This window comes from Vigna umbellata, chromosome 2 (assembly GCF_029865625.1).
Source record: "Vigna umbellata cultivar VRB3 chromosome 2, Vumbellata_1.0, whole genome shotgun sequence".
Classification (NCBI taxonomy): domain Eukaryota; kingdom Viridiplantae; phylum Streptophyta; class Magnoliopsida; order Fabales; family Fabaceae; genus Vigna; species Vigna umbellata.
The window spans coordinates 5,744,156-5,763,454 of record NC_142166.1 but is presented as its reverse complement, the minus strand read 5'-3'; the positions used below and the strand labels follow the sequence as shown (position 1 = coordinate 5,763,454).

The 19,299-nt window shown below is 32.2% G+C and overlaps 2 protein-coding genes and 1 pseudogene across 2 annotated transcripts; all 3 read right to left on the bottom strand.

Annotated features, from left to right (window-relative positions):
• Positions 1-2,035: 2,035 nt before the first annotated feature.
• Positions 2,036-2,713, bottom strand: LOC148203260 (cationic amino acid transporter 1 pseudogene; annotated as a pseudogene).
• A 2,767-nt stretch (positions 2,714-5,480) lies between these two features.
• Positions 5,481-10,160, bottom strand: LOC124825703 (vacuolar protein sorting-associated protein 2 homolog 1). The gene is made up of 5 exons (XM_047298382.2): positions 9,800-10,160; positions 9,089-9,219; positions 6,346-6,450; positions 5,871-6,131; positions 5,481-5,766 (listed from the first exon to the last, which is right to left on the bottom strand). The coding sequence occupies exons 1-5, from the start codon at positions 9,834-9,836 to the stop codon at positions 5,629-5,631; spliced, it is 672 nt and encodes a 223-aa protein (XP_047154338.1). The 5' UTR covers positions 9,837-10,160; the 3' UTR covers positions 5,481-5,628.
• Positions 10,161-14,598: 4,438 nt separating this feature from the next.
• LOC124825701 (protein Brevis radix-like 4) lies at positions 14,599-19,299 on the bottom strand. Its single transcript, XM_047298381.2, has 4 exons — positions 18,529-19,299; positions 15,963-16,098; positions 15,253-15,671; positions 14,599-14,898 (listed from the first exon to the last, which is right to left on the bottom strand). The coding sequence occupies exons 1-4, from the start codon at positions 18,930-18,932 to the stop codon at positions 14,820-14,822; spliced, it is 1,038 nt and encodes a 345-aa protein (XP_047154337.1). The 5' UTR covers positions 18,933-19,299; the 3' UTR covers positions 14,599-14,819.

The following is a 19,299-nucleotide window of genomic DNA, read 5'->3' as shown; positions in this document are numbered from 1 at the left end:
ACAGATATATATATATATATATATATATATATATATATATATATATATATATATATATATATATATATATATATATATATATATAATTATGTAAAACGTTATTTTACATTTACAAAATAATAATAAAATTAAAATATATGATTAATAATAGCATATTAATTAACTTTGATTTATAACATACGAGTATTTTCATAGGTATAAATTAGTTGGATTTAACCTTTTTAATTTTAATTTAAAATACACATAAATCGATATGCTGAAAAAATTAAATCCATACAAATCTATAAAAGAAATGAATGTTAACATATTCTCAATTTTTTAATCAAATTTTGATATTTTTTATTTGGTTTAGTTTTAACATTCTAATTATAAATAATATAGACTAATCTTACTTACGAAAATGAGAGAACAAAGAAGAACAATGAAAAGGAAAAAGGAAAAAGGAAAAAGGCTAAAAAGGTCTTTTAAGAAAATGTTACCCGTGATTTGAGAGGACCTTGGACTCCAGTCTACGGGACGCGTGTGTCCAGATATCTTACAAAAGTCTTTCAATCATTCATCCACTGAGAAATGTGAAAATGTACTAACAGCCCACCTTGAATTTCTCGGAAAACAGCTTCCACACATGCTTGGCGGAGAGAGCAATATCGATGTGGGAGTCGGAGTAAAATTCAGAGCAGAGATCGTCTACTTAGAGACATGATAAATGCAATATCCGGACAATTTATTGGAGGAGGATCGCTCACAGTCACTCGGAAGAGATCGTCACTCAAAACGGTATATTTGATTGAGAAAAGGAGGAGAATCATGTTTCCCGACCACTTCGGAGATAAAAACTTCTTCAAAGTTTTTCATTTCAGTTAGACAATCACATATCGATAACGGTTGAGATTGCATATTACGATATCGGCAAAGTGTTAATTGATAAGAGTGCTTATTCAATATTTTGTATTGAAAATCATTAAGAGTTTTTTCACTTGAATGAATTTTGGAAAGAGTGATTGAATAAATTTGAAAGAATTTGAAGATAAATTTTATTTTGTTTATTTGAGTGAATTTGGAGGTAAGTGAAAGTGGATTTGAAAGTAAATTTTTTTAATTTATCACATCAATCAAATCCTTTACTAATTCTCACAGACTTTACTTCTAAATTCACCTTCACTTACCTCCAAATCCACTCAAATAAATCTTAATGTTTTATATTAAAAATAATAACAATATCTTATGTAAATATGTTCATGTTTTATTGGTATTATATTTCTGTAACAAATATTCCTAAAAAAATCAATTATTAATTCTCTTATTTTAAATAACCAATATAAATGATTTGAAACATTAAAGAAACACTTAATAGAAATACTTGATGTGTTGTCGTTGTTTTGATAGATCAAAATCTTTAAAATATGATGGAAAAGTTTGATAAGCTATTTTATTTAAATTTTAAGTTGCATAATTTTACTTTAAATTGATGGTTTAATTCAAATTCTGAAATTTGGAAGAAGGTAAAAGAGAGAAAAAAAAGAGAATTTTGATAATAGACATGTGAGGTGTGTATTCCGTGAGGTTCTTCGTTGGTAAACATTTCACATATAGTGTCGGAGATGGTAGCCACCTATATGACACCATAGAAACTAGGGACACACCTTCTCGACGTCTCATGTCACATAAAACGCCACCTAAGTCTGCTTTTTCTTCTTTCAAACACCACTCATGCTACCATATTATCAACTTGGGCACGTGTTTATTCAAATGATAGAAATAAATAGGTTTAAACCCTTCCTTGTTCCTCAAGTTTGTATGAAAATCTCAGTTCGGTCCTCGTTTTTTTATCTGTCTCAATTGGGTCATATTTTTTGTAAAAATGAGCACATTGTACCATAACCGTTAAGTGGTGTGAGACGGCGTTAAATTGATATGAGCTGGTGCACAGAGAATGTGGTGATGTGTGTTGATGACTTACGTGGACTGTTTTGATTAAATAAATAGTGCTAATGTGGCATATCAGAATTAGGGATTTGAAATTGGAATTGGGGATTTAATTTTTTGTACCAGACTTTGTCAGAGATGGAACAACATTTTCTTCATCCAACTTTGTCTCAGTCAAGCTCTCCACTTTCTCCTTCTTCAGTATCTGTGCCATGTCATAAGAGGAATGCAATCCCACAAACAGGTAATACACCAGCAGAATCGCAGTCCAGAATCCAAATCTTCTGAACGAAGCTTTATCCAACGAACCAAGAAGGAAAACGTTGATGCCAATGGAAGCTGATGGCAGGAACAGCACCAGTGGCACACCCCAAACCTTTGGCTTCTTCGTCATCGGAACCGAAAGCCAAATCCCCACTGTTCCCACAAGCCAAAGCGGCACCATGATGGTGTAACCAACCCATTTCGTGGTGTTGGCCCAGTAAACAGCTGATGCAACAGAAGAACCCAATATGAGAGCAATGCAGAGAACGAATTTCACAATGTTGGCTTGTGTAGCCACCCCTCTTGCACAGTAGCGGCGAACCAACAGGGCCAACGCCACAAGGGAGAACAAGAAGAGAGTGGAGATCGAAATTAAATCTCCAATTCCAATTTCAAATCCCTAATTATGATATACCTAAAATGAATAAGGAGTACTTATGCCACATCAGCACTATTTATTTAATCAAAACAGTCCACGTAAGTCATCAACACACATCACCACATTCTCTGTGCACCAGCTCATATCAATTTAACGCCGTCTCACACCACTTAACGGTTATGGTACAATGTGTTCATTTTTACAAAAAATATGACCCAATTGAGATAGATGAAAAAACGAGGACCGAACTGAGATTTCCATACAAACTTGAGGACCAAGGGAGGGTTTAAACCAAATAAATAATACAAATTATAAGAATATATTTTCTTTTCACATGTTTAAATTATGAAAAATGGTAAATAGTACTAAATTTGGATTAATTTATTGTATTGAAAATTTTCATGTATAAACAATGATTTTATACAAGTAATATTGAGTCATATTAAATTAATTAGTTTTACATATAATTAGTTGATTCTCTACAATAAGATATTTCTCTCATTCTACTTTTTCTACAAAAAGGTCATACTTAAAATTTAAATGTATTCTATTATGTATGATTTCTGTATTCTCATAATTATTTTTCATCATACACATTCTTGTTAAATACTTCCTTCCTTATCTAACTTTTATGTTACGATTTCTCACTTTTATTCTCAAATTCTTGACATTTTTATATTTTTTCTATATATCCTTACTTAAATATATAATAATTGTCATATTTTTTTGTGTTATAATTAAGATTAGTTAATAATTAAAATTGCATATATTAAGTGAGTGTATTTTAGATCAAATGTACATTTGTCAATAAATTAAATGTTTTTAAATATTGTACAATAATTTTAAACATTAAGAGTTTTAGAACGGAAAGAGCATTACTGAATCCAATTATATATATATTTTTTTCAAATATGTGTTTTCTTAAAGTAAATACGAATATATTTTTTAATAAAAATAAATATATTTACCATAGTGAATAATTGCGATATATTTACTAACATTATTTTATAACTAACAGCATTAGCCAGAAGTGTTCTAAACATTTAATTTTGAATTAAAATATTTTATAAATATAATAAATATATGTATTTTTATTATTTATTTATAATTTCATTTGGTCAAAAGATCCAAAATGACAAAAAGAAAACAAATACGTGATAGTCACGGAGAATGCGTCTTCCATTAATTTGCAGGTTCAATTTCTTTACGTCATTATTAATTTTCTGAACCTACCAGCCCAAGTGTCACAAATGAACGAAGAACCAACAAATATTGACATAAACATTCTTTGAAATTGCGAGCATATATATATATATATTTATATACATATAAAACTTGTATTCAGTTAGTATATTTTAACAATGTATATAAATAAAAATACTCTTATATATCATGAATTCTAATTTTTAAGGTTAAGAGTATTTTAATAATTTTCATTCTCAAAACTATAAAAAAAAATCCAAACTTATATATATATATATATATATATACACACACATGTATACTTATTATATCATCTGTATCAATATAGTCAAATTAAGAATGAAATAAATTTTAAGTATTTTTAATTTATTTTGTGAAATTGATTTTAGTCTATATGTAACTTTTTGTATTTTGTTATAACTTGAAAATTTTATATTTTATCTTAATATTTTAAATTTGATTAAGAGAAAACATAATTAATTCATCTTAAGTATTAGTGATATAATTGTAGCACACTAAATAATATAAATACTTTTGAGAACATATTAGGTGAGTAAAAAATCATAAAGCTTCCTCTTTCTTTTTCTTAAATTGTATCTCATACTTTTATCTCTTTCTAATTTTTCTCTCTTTTTTTCTTCTAATATTCTCACCTAAATTTTTATATTTTATAAGATCAAATTTCATCTCTATTAATTTGTGAACTTAAGATTATTCTTAACCATATAAAAATTAAAATAGAGTAATTTTGAAAAACCCTTTTTATTCTTCTATTTATTTGGATCTAATATCAATATTGTTTTTGATAATTGAAAAGAGTCATTATCTCAATTAGTTTAGTCTTTGTTTGAAGTTTGATTGTTTTCTGTTGTGTTGTTTATATCTTTAGAATCTTGAAGTTTTCTCAATTTGTCCTTTTGATTTTTTGAGCTTTAGCATTTAATTTTTCAGGAAGGAAAAGATATCATTATTGGCTTCTCTAAATGACACTTAAATGTTCAAGTTGATACATGATTATCGAAAGTTTATCCTTTAATTGAAATATTAGAATTTAGGAGAAATTTTAATAAGATGCTTTTAAGTTGATTTTTGTACTTTTGTTGAATTGATTGAACAATTATGCATGTGTTATGAAAATTGTTATTGTTGATAATGAAAGTTATGACTCAATAATAGTATTAGTTATGATGAATGTTGGATTAAGTTATAACATTTGAAATTGGGTGTGATAAGTTCACCTTAAAAATTTATTAGTTTGTTTATGGTTGTATAATTGAATTTGGTATAATTAACTTTGATTGAGTTGATATAAACTTTGAAACAATGTTTCATGTAGTTGCTGTTAACCGAGCAAGTAAATGTAAGGATTTTACTTTAGTGATTATATATTTAGAAAATACTTGAATATTGATAGTTTAACTTGTTTAAGGAACCAAGAGAATTATTAAGGTTGAATAATAAACTTTGAATTTTATTCTACTTTTAAATTTGTTTAGAATTGTACAAATGATTTTGTGGTAAAAATGTGAGTGTGATAAAGTTAAAGTTATACAAGTCAAACTTGTTGGATTTGTTAAAAAGAAATAGATAATTTTAAAAGTTCTGCAAAATGATAAATTCTAGATAATTTACAATCCATTTTGATAACCGAAAATGTATTGTTTATTTATTCAAAAAACCATCATATTCAAAATAAATAATTCAAAGGGGGAGCAAAATTAAATTTATTTACTTTAAAAACCGTCATTTTATAATCATGAGTTCATCAAATCCTGGCACAACTTCTCAATTATACTATGGTACATATGAGCATCAATTTTCCCAGAAAAACTGGAGTTTCCTGAATAGAGGATAGACTACATTTTTCTCAAATTGTCTAACCTTGCCTGTAGGTCACTATCTATCCCTCCATCATCATTCCCAGAAGTTTCAACTTGAGCTACCTTGGTCTTTGCAGCTGGGGCAGCAACAGCTGATGATGGTGCATTTACAAGCTGCATATCAAACAAAAACAACTCATCAGGCTTTGTTGTAGAGAATTTCATTCATTTACTTTCAGTTGACAAGAGATGTTGAATGGGAAACCATAATCATATACCTCTTGGTTGATGTCAATTCCAATCTCATCAAGAACTTGGTTCACTAGATCCTCAGTTTCTTCTTCATCTTCTTCTCCTTCCAAAGCATCATCTATTGCATCTCCCATCATCTCAGATGTCAATTCCATCTTCTCATTCTGTCTCTCAAATTCCTGCATGATTTTCTGCAAAGATGGCAAGTTCATCTGCCTATTCATTTGCCCCATGGCCTTTGTCACGCCTTTCATAGCCTCACCCATTGCTTGTGTTGATTTCAAAGTCTGAAAAAGTGAAGCACAACAGAAACTACCTTTTAGCACTTGAATATCATAAAGACGTCTGTTTTAATCAAAATTTTGTGACTGTTGGCCAGTTAATCATATATCAAGAAAAAAAATGCCATGGACCTTGGGGAAGAACCATTACCCTATATTAACAATACATGACAGGAACAAAAATTACAAAACAATAGATACAGTCACCACAATGACATACCTGAATTCGGAGGGATACACCTTGGAGCTGAGATTTTAGCTTATAAAACTTCTCAATCTGATGCCGTGTTCTAACCAGATCTTTTGCCATGACTCTAACAGCTCCCTGAACAACCCACCTTAAAGGTTAAATCAATAGTTAACTATAAACAACAGACATACATATATGCCACTACAGACAAATCTAGATTTGCGGTAAATATCTAATCTTATTGGTTAAAAACATTGAAACCAAACTGAATTCATCAAGGGCAAGTCACTTCCACTATCTTGAAATAATCAAATCGCTAATCATTTCCATATAAATGTCATGCTATTAGACATCTGTGGTAGATAGAAACCGGTATAAACAAGAAAAAGAAAGGGAATATAGAAGTGTTCCTCCAGCAAATTAGAATGAATGTAGCCATTCTAGTTTATCTGAACAATCAGCCTGGCAATCAGTCAATTATTTATTAAGTTTTACAGGTGTGACTACGGCAACTACCTAGCAGAACCTAAGCTATAGAAAACCATGAGTTTCTACTCTATCAGCATCCACTCAAACTCAAGTGGGCTCAACAATTAAAATTGCTCAACCATTATTGAGTTTGCTTCTTCACCATGGAATCTGGTGTTGTCTGTGGCTTGGTAAGTATATTAGAATCCAATCATTAAAGGGTACATACATGACACACAGAGGCTTCTGCTAATATTGATAACCATTTCTCTGACAAAGGAGACACCCAAATGTGTTTGATACGAGAGTGAAGTACTGGATTATGAGCCAGTGACATAGAACCTAGTTAGGTTATCACAGAAGGTAGCAGTGCTAGAATAGGAACGTGAAGTTCTTGAAGAGACCGAATAATAGGATCTTAGCTGTAGCGTCAATGACGTTTGGCCTCTACATGAGTGAGCAACCAAGGTCTGCTTCTTAGACCACCATGAGATCAGATTCGGGCCAAGATAAAATATGCATGTCCCGGATGTTGATCTTTAGCTGTCTGGGTCTAAGGCCAATAGAATGGGCCAATAGTTGGGTTTTCTTGGGATCGGGAGGTTGAAACAGTAATCCATGGTTGACCACACATTGGAAGTATCTAAGAATCTTCCCAATCATTTTCCAATGTATTGATTGACAGACGTAATTCCCTTTTCTGTTGACATGTTGGCTTTGGCAAATAGATCACAAATTTTACCTTTTAGATAAGCAGATGGAACTACAGGGGAGATATTTAATTTCAATTCCCAAGAAGTAATCCAAATTCCCCAATTGTGTGAGGGCTAACACTGAGTTAAGCTCAATCTTAAGCTGCTGAACAAGGATAGAATAATTCCCTGTAATGAAAATGTCATCAACACAGACTAGGATGTAAACACAGTGGCAAAAAGTGGTTAATATGAACAGAGATTAGTCATTTTTGCACAGCTGACAAGACTACGCAGCGTGTTAGCGAACCTCTCAAGTCAGGTCTGTTTTAGGCCAAATAAGGCTTTGGAAGCAAGAGAGTTTTTAACTGCTTCAAATCCTGAAGGCTGGACCATACAGTTTCTTCGTCTAAGGGTATTGAAGTCCAAGTACTATTGGCAAAAAGAGCTGAAAGTTCTTGCACAGCTGAGTGCCAATTGGGGTTTAAGAGAGCTGTGGCATGCATGAGTGCATCTTGTTGCTCCTGTTTCTGGTAAGCTTTATAGGTTTTTCCAAAGTGGACTTCCTGAATGAACTACACATTGATACAAGCAATGATAGCTTCAACTTGCTGTTTAAAGAGAAGAAAACTCTTCCGAGTCACTGAGACAGATTGTGAAAACATCAATGGAGCAGTAGAGAACGTTGATGATAAAGCCCCATGATCAGCTGAGTTGAACAGATTGCAAGTGTGGTCAATGGTCATGGCTCAGGATCATTCGCAAGTTTGTGATACCATAATAGAATTCAGTAGTAAAAACAGAAAGATATAAACTAGAGTGGAAAAAAAAAGTGAAGAGAGGAGAGGAGACTTCCTCAAATGATACAGAATGATTTTATTATGTTGTTCTAAAGCGATGTTATGGTAATTATATACTCATGATTCATAACAATATCGCCAGCCTGGCAATCTGTCAGTTATCAGTTGACTGTTACAGCTGTAACTACTGCAACGACCTAGAACCAAGTTAAATAGCTAAAGTGAGTGCTTCTACTAACACTTACTATCAATACAACCAAAGAGGATGTAGTGGAGTTCCAATTAACGAAAATGGTAGTCCCATTTATTTATCTTATGGATTTTTGAACAATAATTGAAAAATTAAGCACCACAGTTGATCTGCAACAGTAATTAGCAAATGCATTAGAGCAACAGGCATCACATTGAGTCTGCAATAGCGCTAGGGAAGGAGTTGCTCGTGGAAAAAACAGCAACAACAAAAGTTTCATCCCAAAAATCAATGTGAATTTGGTTAATACAAGTGATAACATTTAAGTAGAACAAACTTCCCCAACCACAGGTATCAGTTACAAACAAGACACAGCAAAGAACAAGGAAGTTGTGAGAATTAGAAAAACAATATCATCACAACAGCTAACACATTCATGCCTCTCCCTCCTTCTAGGGAAGAGCAGAAAATTCCATTCCAAATCCTTTACCAAACAGCAGACGTTATGTGTTATAGATTTGCATAATAAAAAGGCTAAACTAACATATTGACAAAAAGATATGTTAACCATATATACCACTAAAAACTAGACAAATAATAGACTTAGGACACAATCACTATACCATCTGGCCTTGTTTAGCACTTTTCTTTATCTCCAAAATCAATTTCTTCTCTTGTGTTTGCAAACCTTGCCGCTCGCGCTCAATTTCTCTAATTGATTTGTCCAGCATCCTCTTATTTTCCCGCAGAAGTTCTGAAAGTCACACACTATATGTTCAGGTACTATGAAATCAATATGCAGTGTTACTGAATGAGACCAAATCAATCAAAGACATGTTAACGCATGTTGGATACTTGCAATAACCCTCTCAAAGACACCTCTCGTTTGAATAAAGTAAACAACTTCACGTGCCCGCCAGTGGATCACTAAAATCATAATTCCAATAGTTCAAAGCATAATTCTAATTGAAATTGAAAAGAAAAGGAATATAAAGTACAAATCTTAAGGAAATCTCTGAATCTTATCAAAACAAGGAGACAAGATAACAAGAGAAAAAAATACAACAGATCGTAGTTAAACATGCAATACAGCAATCACAACAGAAAGAAGAAAAATAAAATCAAATGGTCGGAAAATAATCATCCAAAGAATTTAACTTTGCATAAACGACCGAACAAGTTTTGCAGTGCATCTGCTTTGTTCAATTGAACATAATATTACAAAAGCAAAGATTTTGATGACGAGTGATAACTCTGTAATCAAAAGATAGCAACCCCATTTTGAAAAATCACGGAATTCGATTTTTAAACAGAGAAGGCGATGATTTACAAACCTGCGGGTGTTTTTCTCTTTCCGAAGATGAAACTCATGGTTATGGAGTGGGAAGAACAACCTCAGCAGAGATCCAATGGAAAATCCAAAAGACGAAAGAACAACGTAAAAGCCTCCGATCTCGTTATGTTATGCGCTGGGTTTGGTATTGGGTGATTATGCTTTTGATCGAAGGTTGCTTACGCGGTAAGCGTTGAATGAAGGAATCATCGACGAACGATTATCACCGCCGTTTCCCACACGTGCTGCACTCGGTGTGGGACCCACAGTTGCGTTGTTGTTTAATCAGTTTCTACGAAATAACCGCACAACTTTTCTGCTGTATTGCCAGCGACTTCTCTTCTAATCTTTGCGAAATCAATTTGGAAAGAGGCGAATTTTAAACAGCGGAATTTGTTTCTCTGTGATAGTTTAATAAAGTTTAATATTTCGTGATAGTTTTTGCTTTAATTCGAGTTCATTATCTTTATTTTGGTGAAGTGTATAACAGATAAAATATAACGGTTATCTTATTTTATTATAATATGATTTTATTTCATCAAATATAATATGATAATACTGTCTTATCAAATAAATATAATATATGACTTTTATTTTTTTTTTCAGTTGTATGAAAGTATAAGACTTTGTTTATGGATTTTGAGGAGAGTGATTAAATGGATTTGAAAAGGAATTTGAAAATAAACTTTTTTTGTTATTTATTTGAGTGGATTTAAAGGTAGGTAAGAATGAACTTTGAAATAAATTTTTTTAATTTATCTCATCAATCAAATACTACACTAATTCTTACAAACGTTGCTTCCAAAATCACTCTCACTTACCTCCAAATTCACTCAAATAAATAACAATAAAATTTATCTTTAAATTCACTCCATCACTCAAGTGAACAAAAAGTAAAAGTTCGTAAAATACATTATAAAATTCAAACATGCATGAGAAGATTGGAACATAAAAAAGCAAATATAAATTCAAGTTAGTTATGAATCACTTTATTTTTTGTATTGTGAAAGTCATATTACAAAAAGTTTAAATAAATTAGGTGTAGCAAGATAAGAGAAAAAATATAACAAGCAAAAAAAAAATTATTTAATTAAATAAATTTTTATTCAAAAAGAGATACAAAGAAAATAGAAAAGAAAAAAAGAAAGGAAAAGAGCTCGACTTTTTGTCGGCCTAGCTCTCTCTTTAAAAAAATAATTATTTTACTTTCTGCACCCCTAAATTTACCATTTTGAAATCTCACTTGTTTTTCATTTTTACTCTTTCTTTTTAACGGTAAACTAATTCAATATATTTTTACTGTTTACACCCCTTTGTCAAACCCAACACATTTTTAATAATTACACTTATCCTATATTTCAATTAACCACCCTGATTATCCCACTCATTTTTTTTATCATTTTTTTTTTCATTTTCTCAATCCAATTACCTCACTCATTTTCTATTATTTTTATTTTTATTTTTTCCATCTAATTTTTTCACCTATTTTTCTGTATCATTTTTCTGCATCTAATTATCCCACTCGTTCTTTTTATTATTTTTCTCCAATCATTTTCTTCATTTGATTTCTTCACCCATTTTTCTTTATAATTTTTCTCCATTTAATTATTCCTTTTATTATTTCTCTTCCATCTGATTTCTTCATCACCACCATCTTATTCCCTAAAACTTCCATTCTCACAACACAAGTTCTTCATCCTCTATTGTCTTTTTCACACTCTAGTTATTTTCCTTTTCTTTTTCCGCTTTTATTTTTTGTACCCCCATATTTGTTTCCTTTTCTTTTATTTTTTGTACCTCAATTCTCTTTAATGAGTTCTTACCTTGAGAGTTTTTTTTTGTAGCGTCTACCCTTAGTTTGTGAACTAGTTTGGTGAGTTCTTTATCTTTTCCACCATAACCATTTTTTATTTTCAATTTTACCTTGTTTTATTGTTTACTTTTGTCTTTGGTTAAAAACCATTACTGATCATTCATGAAGTTTTCATGCTATCTCCAAGAGAGACCTACATCAAATTTCATTGCAAATTGTGATTTTTCTAAACTATCATTATGCAACATATAGTCAAATTTTGGAAGAGGTATAAGGTCATAAGGTGGTGTCACTAGTACAAAAACAACTTATAATGTCACGCGTTTAACGTTCAACCACTGAATAGCTAACATTAAAAATGAGTGGTGACATTTTTGTAAATAAATGTAATTATTAAACGTTGTTTAGAATTGTAATTCGACGTCAAAAGGTTAGTGAATTCAATAAAAGTTTGAGCGGGAGATTGAAAATTCATTCACTTTATCTTAGCGCGCGATACCCTCCTCTCTTCTCAAGCTTTTCTCGAACGAAGTTTGACGAGCATCACATGTAATCTTTCTTTCATTTGATACAAATGCATGTTAATTAACTGCTTTATGTATGATTTTTGTTTGTTTTAACCGATTATTTTCGTGCTCTTCTCCTTCATAGGCGCATTATGCTTTCTCTCTCACTAGTGACGAAACTTTATTCCGATGAACCCACCTTTTGAATGTTAGTTTTCGTTTTGAAGAACTTATGAACTTGTTTGTTGTTTCTTTTATGTTGAACTTGTTTGTTGTTGTTGTTTGGTTGAACTTGTTTGTTGTTGTTTGGTTGAACTTGTTTGTTGTTGTTTGGTTGAACTTGTCTGTTGTTGATTATTATTGTTTGTAGTTGATACTACACTACACGTTCATAGTTCATGCTTTATAAAATATCAAACACTGAAATTTGTTTTTTTTTTTTGCTTTTCAGGCCCTAATAGAGTTGTAAAAAAGATCATAATTAATTTAAAAAAAACAAAAAAATTTATTAAGGTCGAATATTGACAAAATTCGACGTTAAGTTAACATCACATATTAACAAAATTCGACGTAAATTTAACATCTCCTGATATGACGTCGTTCGCAAATTCGTCATTAAAAGCCCAAAATATTCGACGTTGTACGCGATTTTTGTACTAGTGTGTCAATGAATTCAATACACGACATTGAGAAAAGAATGATAAATTGTTGTCTTAATCACTCTAATAAATGAAAACTTCATAAGAAAAAAAGTTCTTGTCACTTTCTTAGGTTCTTAAAAAGTTTAGCTTTGTTTAACAACTAATTTGTAGATGACAAAGTGATAATAAAAAGAAGTTTATTTCCAAAATGTTTTTATAAGATCTTCCAAAAGTGACCTAAAGTTTTAATTAAATATCTAATATACATTATTATATTTCCATGAAAACCATACAAGCTAACAACTTTCCTAAATAAGATATTTGAAATATGACATGCATCACCAATAATATGCCATTCAATAAAATCTTTAAAATATATTGTCACCTATAAAGATTCCCTTTATTGACCTTGGGAGCTAAAATTAAATATTTATCCAATCTATGCATTTTTCCTTATCATTTATGTTAGTTTTAAAGGACTAAGTTCGAGAGTAAATAAATTGTACTAACTCCAATTTTATTAAACTTATTAAGTTTTCTAATTTCAATATTTTGTTCTTTCAAATTTATATGTAAAAATAAACCAAACCATGTTAAGAACCGAATGATAAAGAGAGATAACAAAATTTTATATCGATTCACTTTTATCTAAGAGCTACGTCTAATTATTCAATCACATTAACTAAGTTCACACTAAAAGTTTTACGGTGTTTACAAGCATACAAACAAAAAAAATATGAAGTAAACAACTCAAGAAACCAAATCTTGAACCTTAGAATATTTTATTACACTTTGAGTAGCACCATGTATTATACTATAACTGGAAACTCTATATAGAGACAGTATAAAGACTATTGAAAGTCCCACATCGACTAGAGATAAGACCAATTCATAGTTTATAAGTGGGTGCAAACCTCACCTTACAAGCCGGTTTTGTGGGGTTGAGTTAGGCCTAAACTCACTTTCTAATATGGTATTAAAACCAGGTTAGAGCTTATTTACAAGTGAGTGCTAACCTCACCCTTAGAAAAGATTTCAAAAACTTTGATTTTAATCTCATATCAAATGGTTTGGTTTGAAAATGAGAAAGTTATATAAATTTTAATATATTTGTTTTAATGGATTAAAAATATGTTTTAGCTCATTAATGTCACTGAGGAGTCCAAACTCTTCAATGAACTGAGAATATGTTCATGTCTATCAAAATATCTTTCCAGAAAGTTTGTTAGCTATTACTTTAGCCCAAATTATTTTAGTCGTTCTATATTTAAAATTTATAAATCTTCATTGCAGAAGTCATTATAGAAGATCATAAATTTAAGATTTGAGTCTTTTGCATCGAAATATTGACATGACAATAAAACATTAGATCATAAATAATAAACAAATAAATAAAACCTTAGATCATAGGAATGTTTCTTTTTTCAAAGTAGTCTTTATTTCAAAAGAATATCCCATAATAATAAATATTTTAAGTTGAACTGTAAATAATATTATCATTAAACGAGATCTTATTATAAGATCCTTGAATTGAAAAAGAAAAGTATATATACGAAACCTTAAAAGTAATGTGATATAAATAGAAGTCACAAAAAGTAAATTAAGACCTTCTTAGTTAATAGAATAGAGTTACTAATTCAACTTTACTTAAGAGCATTTCGTCATTTTGGACTAATTTAATTGAGTAAACCCACAATTGCTCGTGTTCATATCTTCAATTCTTCTTCTGATACTGCTAATAGTAATATACGACCTTTTATCAATAGCTTTTTCAACCTTCCTTAAGATGTTGTATCTTTGAAGGCAAATTGTAGTTGAACAGTTATAATAAATGTAGAAGTTGCAAGATAAAAAGAGTAGAGTCATTCTTTGTGCCCAATTTAAGATCTATGTGATTTACACTCATTACTTATGAGCATGGAACAAAACAATTGCTACCTGGTTTAAAGAAAACAACTGGAATAGATGACATACATATATAGCAAAAACATATAGATCATCAATAATTAAGAAAATTAAAAAGAGAGATCACCTCCACAACCACCACCCCTTTAATGAATCTCACAAGTACTGTTCATGTATTCTGGCACGGTTCTCTTCCCACCACAGTCTAGCATACACCTCCCCAAACTTTTCTCGACTGCAACAAACAAAACACATAAATTCTTAAGAAGTAGACTTTAAATTCAATTCAACCTCTAAGAACTAACTTATAAAGTAAGATTTGTATTTATATATATACTCTAAATTGATTTTATATCTAGTCAACGTGATACTTATAAATCTTATTAGGATAGGTTATAACCCATGAATTTAACATCATGTTAAGAACTAAACTTTAAGTCTAACTCAATTTTATAAAACTAGTTTATAAGACGAGGTTTGCATAGATCTTTTAAATTGGCCTGTATTGACATTATATGAGTTGAAATGGGACTTTCAACATAAATTTTATAAACTTCTGCATCACAATACAGCAACTGAAATGTCATACCTGAACCTTACTCGTCTGAGCTCCCTTTTGCCACCAGGGAGAGCTCTGATGGTAATGTAAACCCCAGGTTCATCCTGCTCGACCCATTCAGCATCGAGGTCACTGGCATTACTGATTGATAAATCGCCGGAGCGATCAGCTTCCCTAGATGAGCTACTTCTGATAGAAGCATCGGCATCCATTGATGATGAGATATCTGTCTTCGCAGCAGCACTAATGGTCGACACCTTCGGGGTTGAGTTCACACCACTCGGATCATAGTAATGCCGGGATTGCATTGAATGCTGATCGAACGAATCAGAGGATGAGTACCCCATTGCCACCCCTCCTCCTCCTCCACGGAATATATTACACGGTGGCCTTTCCCTGCTCAGCGGAGGTGTCACAGGGATCTCTTCTATTGATTCACGCTTCGAGCTCTGCGTTCAACCCACACACCAAAATAAATCAACAACACTAGTTAAAACTTTCGCCTTGGTAAACTAAGAGAAAATGGAGACAAGTGAGCAGTAATGATTCTAAGAGCTTGTAGGTGTGTAATGATTCTAAGTTCTAACCCAAGTGATTCATGTTATTATACATGCAGATACGTAAGAAATGTATACATTGTAGAATAAAAGTACCTAAAATAATCATTTGGGTGAAGTAACATGATGCAGACAATTACAAAACGGTGAACAACATAGGAGCTCAATAAGTTCATACGATACCTCGTCTTCAGACCTTGGTGGAGTTGGAAGAGGGATAGCTTGCCGGTTAAGCCTTTGAACATTGTAAAGTTCCATCACCTTGTCGTAATTCTCTGCCCACCACCTCTGAGCTTGCCATTTGTTAAATATATCGCGACTACACATGAAAAATAAACCATAATTCAGTTCACGTCCCAGTTTTTAAGGCATCTTATCATACGAACTATAACTGAGAATGAAGCGTTATGACACTTAGCATCAGAATTTTGAAAATTAACAATGCAATATTAATCTAAAAGTAATGACAGAATATCGAAAGTTGAACATTCTTATTTTCTGTTGTTTTGTCTTTATTTGGCCAACTCCATTGTCTTTTTTTTTTTTTGCGATGTTATTCGACCAATATGATTATGTTTTGTTCCGAGTGCATCATTGAATGGAATGGCCCCCTTGAGACTGTATGGTATTGAAGCATCAAACTAGTCACAATTTGCTGCTATATATTATGATTTTGTTAGTTTGTTGACCAAATATTTGATTGACAGTGGTGTATGACACTGTTCTCAATTATGGTAGGTCACTCGAGCAGATGCTTTTTGACAAAGAATTCTCTGATGAATAATTAAAAGCAAACCCGATCATTCAGTGAGGAAAATAAAGTTGTTCTAAGGCCAACATTGACCTTACAGTGAAGTTGTCTAAGCAATCGAAAGCAGGTGGGTCCAAACTTTAGTCTCAACCACATCACTAATCGCACCAAACAAAGAAATGATTTAAATGTTTCACTAGGTTTAAATATTAACTAAAGACCTAAGTATGCTCTTAATTAAATTTCTTAGTTAAAATTCGTCGGGGCAAAAAGAGAGAGAGAGAAAATCATTTCTGCATTGACCCACCCACCAGCACCCCTATGGCCTATCTATACATTGGTTGAGATTGCACCTCAAGTTACCATTTGATGCTTTTATTTCACGATGTGATAAAAGACAAAAATACGAGTTTGGCAAAAATAGGACAACACTATAAGCTATGCTATCTATCTACTATCTACAACTTTACTAGGTCCCCACCTAGTAGATGTTCACATTTTGTCTTGTATATAGTTATGGTGTGAAAGAAGATGTGGGAGCATTCCCCAGCAAAATTGCAGATCAAAAGACAGATACTGTTATTGGAGAGAGAGAAGACAAGAATATATACTATTGTTTGTGAAAAAATATATTTATTATCTGGATATAAAAAACTTGGTATCACAAAAATTATTTAATATTCATATCTTAAAAATGGTATAAAATTTAAAAATATTTTTTTACCTTTTCATCCTTGTAAAATTCGTAAAAATAATGAGTAAGAGCTCCTTCCGACCAAACGACAAGACCCAGTTTTAAAGGTTCCCAAGACAATTAACACTGACCCACATCTACTCTCAAGCCACACTTTATGGATTGCTTTTGGCAAAGGCGTGAAATAGCAGGAGAAGATGGACCCACCAAATATACAGAGAACGATTCATTCAATTTAATCACTTATGGCGTTGAAAAAACATAAGATTTGGACGCTAATCTCGTATATGGAAGAGATGAGTGAGCATAATCAGTAACAATGATCAGAAATAAAGGGGTCAAACTAGATACCTGTTCCAATCTAAGTTTCATTTTCTAACCAAAACAAAAATAGACAAAGGTTTCGATTCGTTGTCGGTCTCTGGTTGTAAAATTTTGATTGCTTTCGGAAAATAAATAGTCTTAAATGTTTTTGGAGGATCACACTCACCTCATGCAAAATCATGCATCACCCACTTAAATGACCTTTTATATCACACTCGCTTCATCAGCAAGAACAAACATATTCAAATGAATTGATGATTAGTTACATATTGTTAAAAAAATTCATATACAAATCTATCTAGACTTGTTCCTTTTTTTTTCATTTTTTTAAAGAGTTCCAGTGTTCTCCTATTAATTTTCTCCTCTTTTATGATAAATTCTATTTATCTCTGAGTACTAAATATATGTCAAAAATATATTTTACCAACGTGAATCAGGTGTCAAAAATATATAAAATAAATTAATTTCTTAAAAACAAGCTTACTTCTAAAAAAAGAACCCTTAATTTAAATTTAAGATTATATATTTTTTCAATTCCATGAAACAATTATTTAAAAAGGTAAAATAAAATAAAACCAACCATCATCCATGTAAACACATCCCTATTAATTTTCATTTTTGGTTTTAAAAAACAACATAGATGAAAATCAAGATCAAACAACAACATAAAAACTAAAATCAATAGTTTCTTAGGTTTGAAATATAACATAAAGTTCTGATAACTTTTAACAAAAATACGTATTAATTGGATTAAATGGAAGCATTAATTAACATTGGTATGCATGAGATAACGAAAGCTAAACAGAGTATCACAATCACAATCAGAATCAGTAGGGCGCTGGACAGAATCAGAGAGACTCGGTCCAGCATGGACCAACCCACACTTCAGGTCCAAACTCTAAACGGCAACCAAATCAACAAAACGACACAGAGTGAGAGTGAGAGTGAGAGTGAAACTGAAAGAGATGCGTATTGCGTACCTGAACCGAATCCGTTTGAGATGGTTCCCGCCACGCGGAAGCGATACGAACGTGATCAAAACGCCAGGCTCCACCTGCGCCACCCACTCCTTCGGCTCCGCCTCCTCTTCCAGCACCACCACCATTCTCCTCCCGCTGGAGCTCGGCGTCCCCTCGCCGCTCGAAATCCCCTTCAACCGAGCCTCCATCTCCTTCCCCCACCGCCGCCGCGACGACTCCGAATCGGACTCGCCACCGCGACTCAGTCGACTCTGCGGCAGCGCGCACGGACCGCACTGCTTGTACGATCCCGAAGCCTTCAGTGCCATCTCCTTCAGCTGACACGTTAGCGATTTGGCGCCCCGCGAACTCGGATCGTCGCTCGCCGAGTCGAGTTTCTTGGAACGTGCTATGCACGTGAGCATTTTTCCTTCCCTGATGGAGTTTGCGAAATTATGTTACGTTCTTCCGCTACCGTTATGTCAGAGATTCTCCGCAGAGAACACCGAAAGAAGAAAAGGTTTAGGGTGTGTTTGGATTGTTCAAATAGATTAATGAGTGTTTGGACGAGGAAAAAGACCAGGTACGAGGGGCGAGAGAAATTGTGCGATGTTGGTGTTTGTTTTACTTACTTTTTGTTGTTTGGTTTTGTAACTTTAGTTTACTGACTTTTGTGCCTGTGTGCGTAAAATTTGTGTGTTGTATGAGAGAGAAGAGGAATCTGCTTTTTTGTTGGGACATGGGATTCCTAATTTCCTTTTCTTTTTGGAATTTATATTATGTATTTTTTAT

Coding starts and splice junctions, on each gene's coding strand:
- LOC124825703 (XM_047298382.2), bottom strand. CDS start 9,836: ATGAGTTTCATCTTCGGAAAGAGAAAAACACCCGCAG. Junction 6,451..9,088: donor GTGCTAAACAAGGCCAGATG/GTATAGTGATTG, acceptor TGGGTTGTTCAG/GGAGCTGTTAGAGTCATGGC. Junction 5,767..5,870: donor GAATTGACATCAACCAAGAG/GTATATGATTAT, acceptor TTTGATATGCAG/CTTGTAAATGCACCATCATC.
- LOC124825701 (XM_047298381.2), bottom strand. CDS start 18,932: ATGCTCACGTGCATAGCACGTTCCAAGAAACTCGACTCGGCGAGCGAC. Junction 15,672..15,962: donor CACCAAGGTCTGAAGACGAG/GTATCGTATGAA, acceptor GGTTGAACGCAG/AGCTCGAAGCGTGAATCAAT. Junction 14,899..15,252: donor CTCAGACGAGTAAGGTTCAG/GTATGACATTTC, acceptor TGTTTGTTGCAG/TCGAGAAAAGTTTGGGGAGG.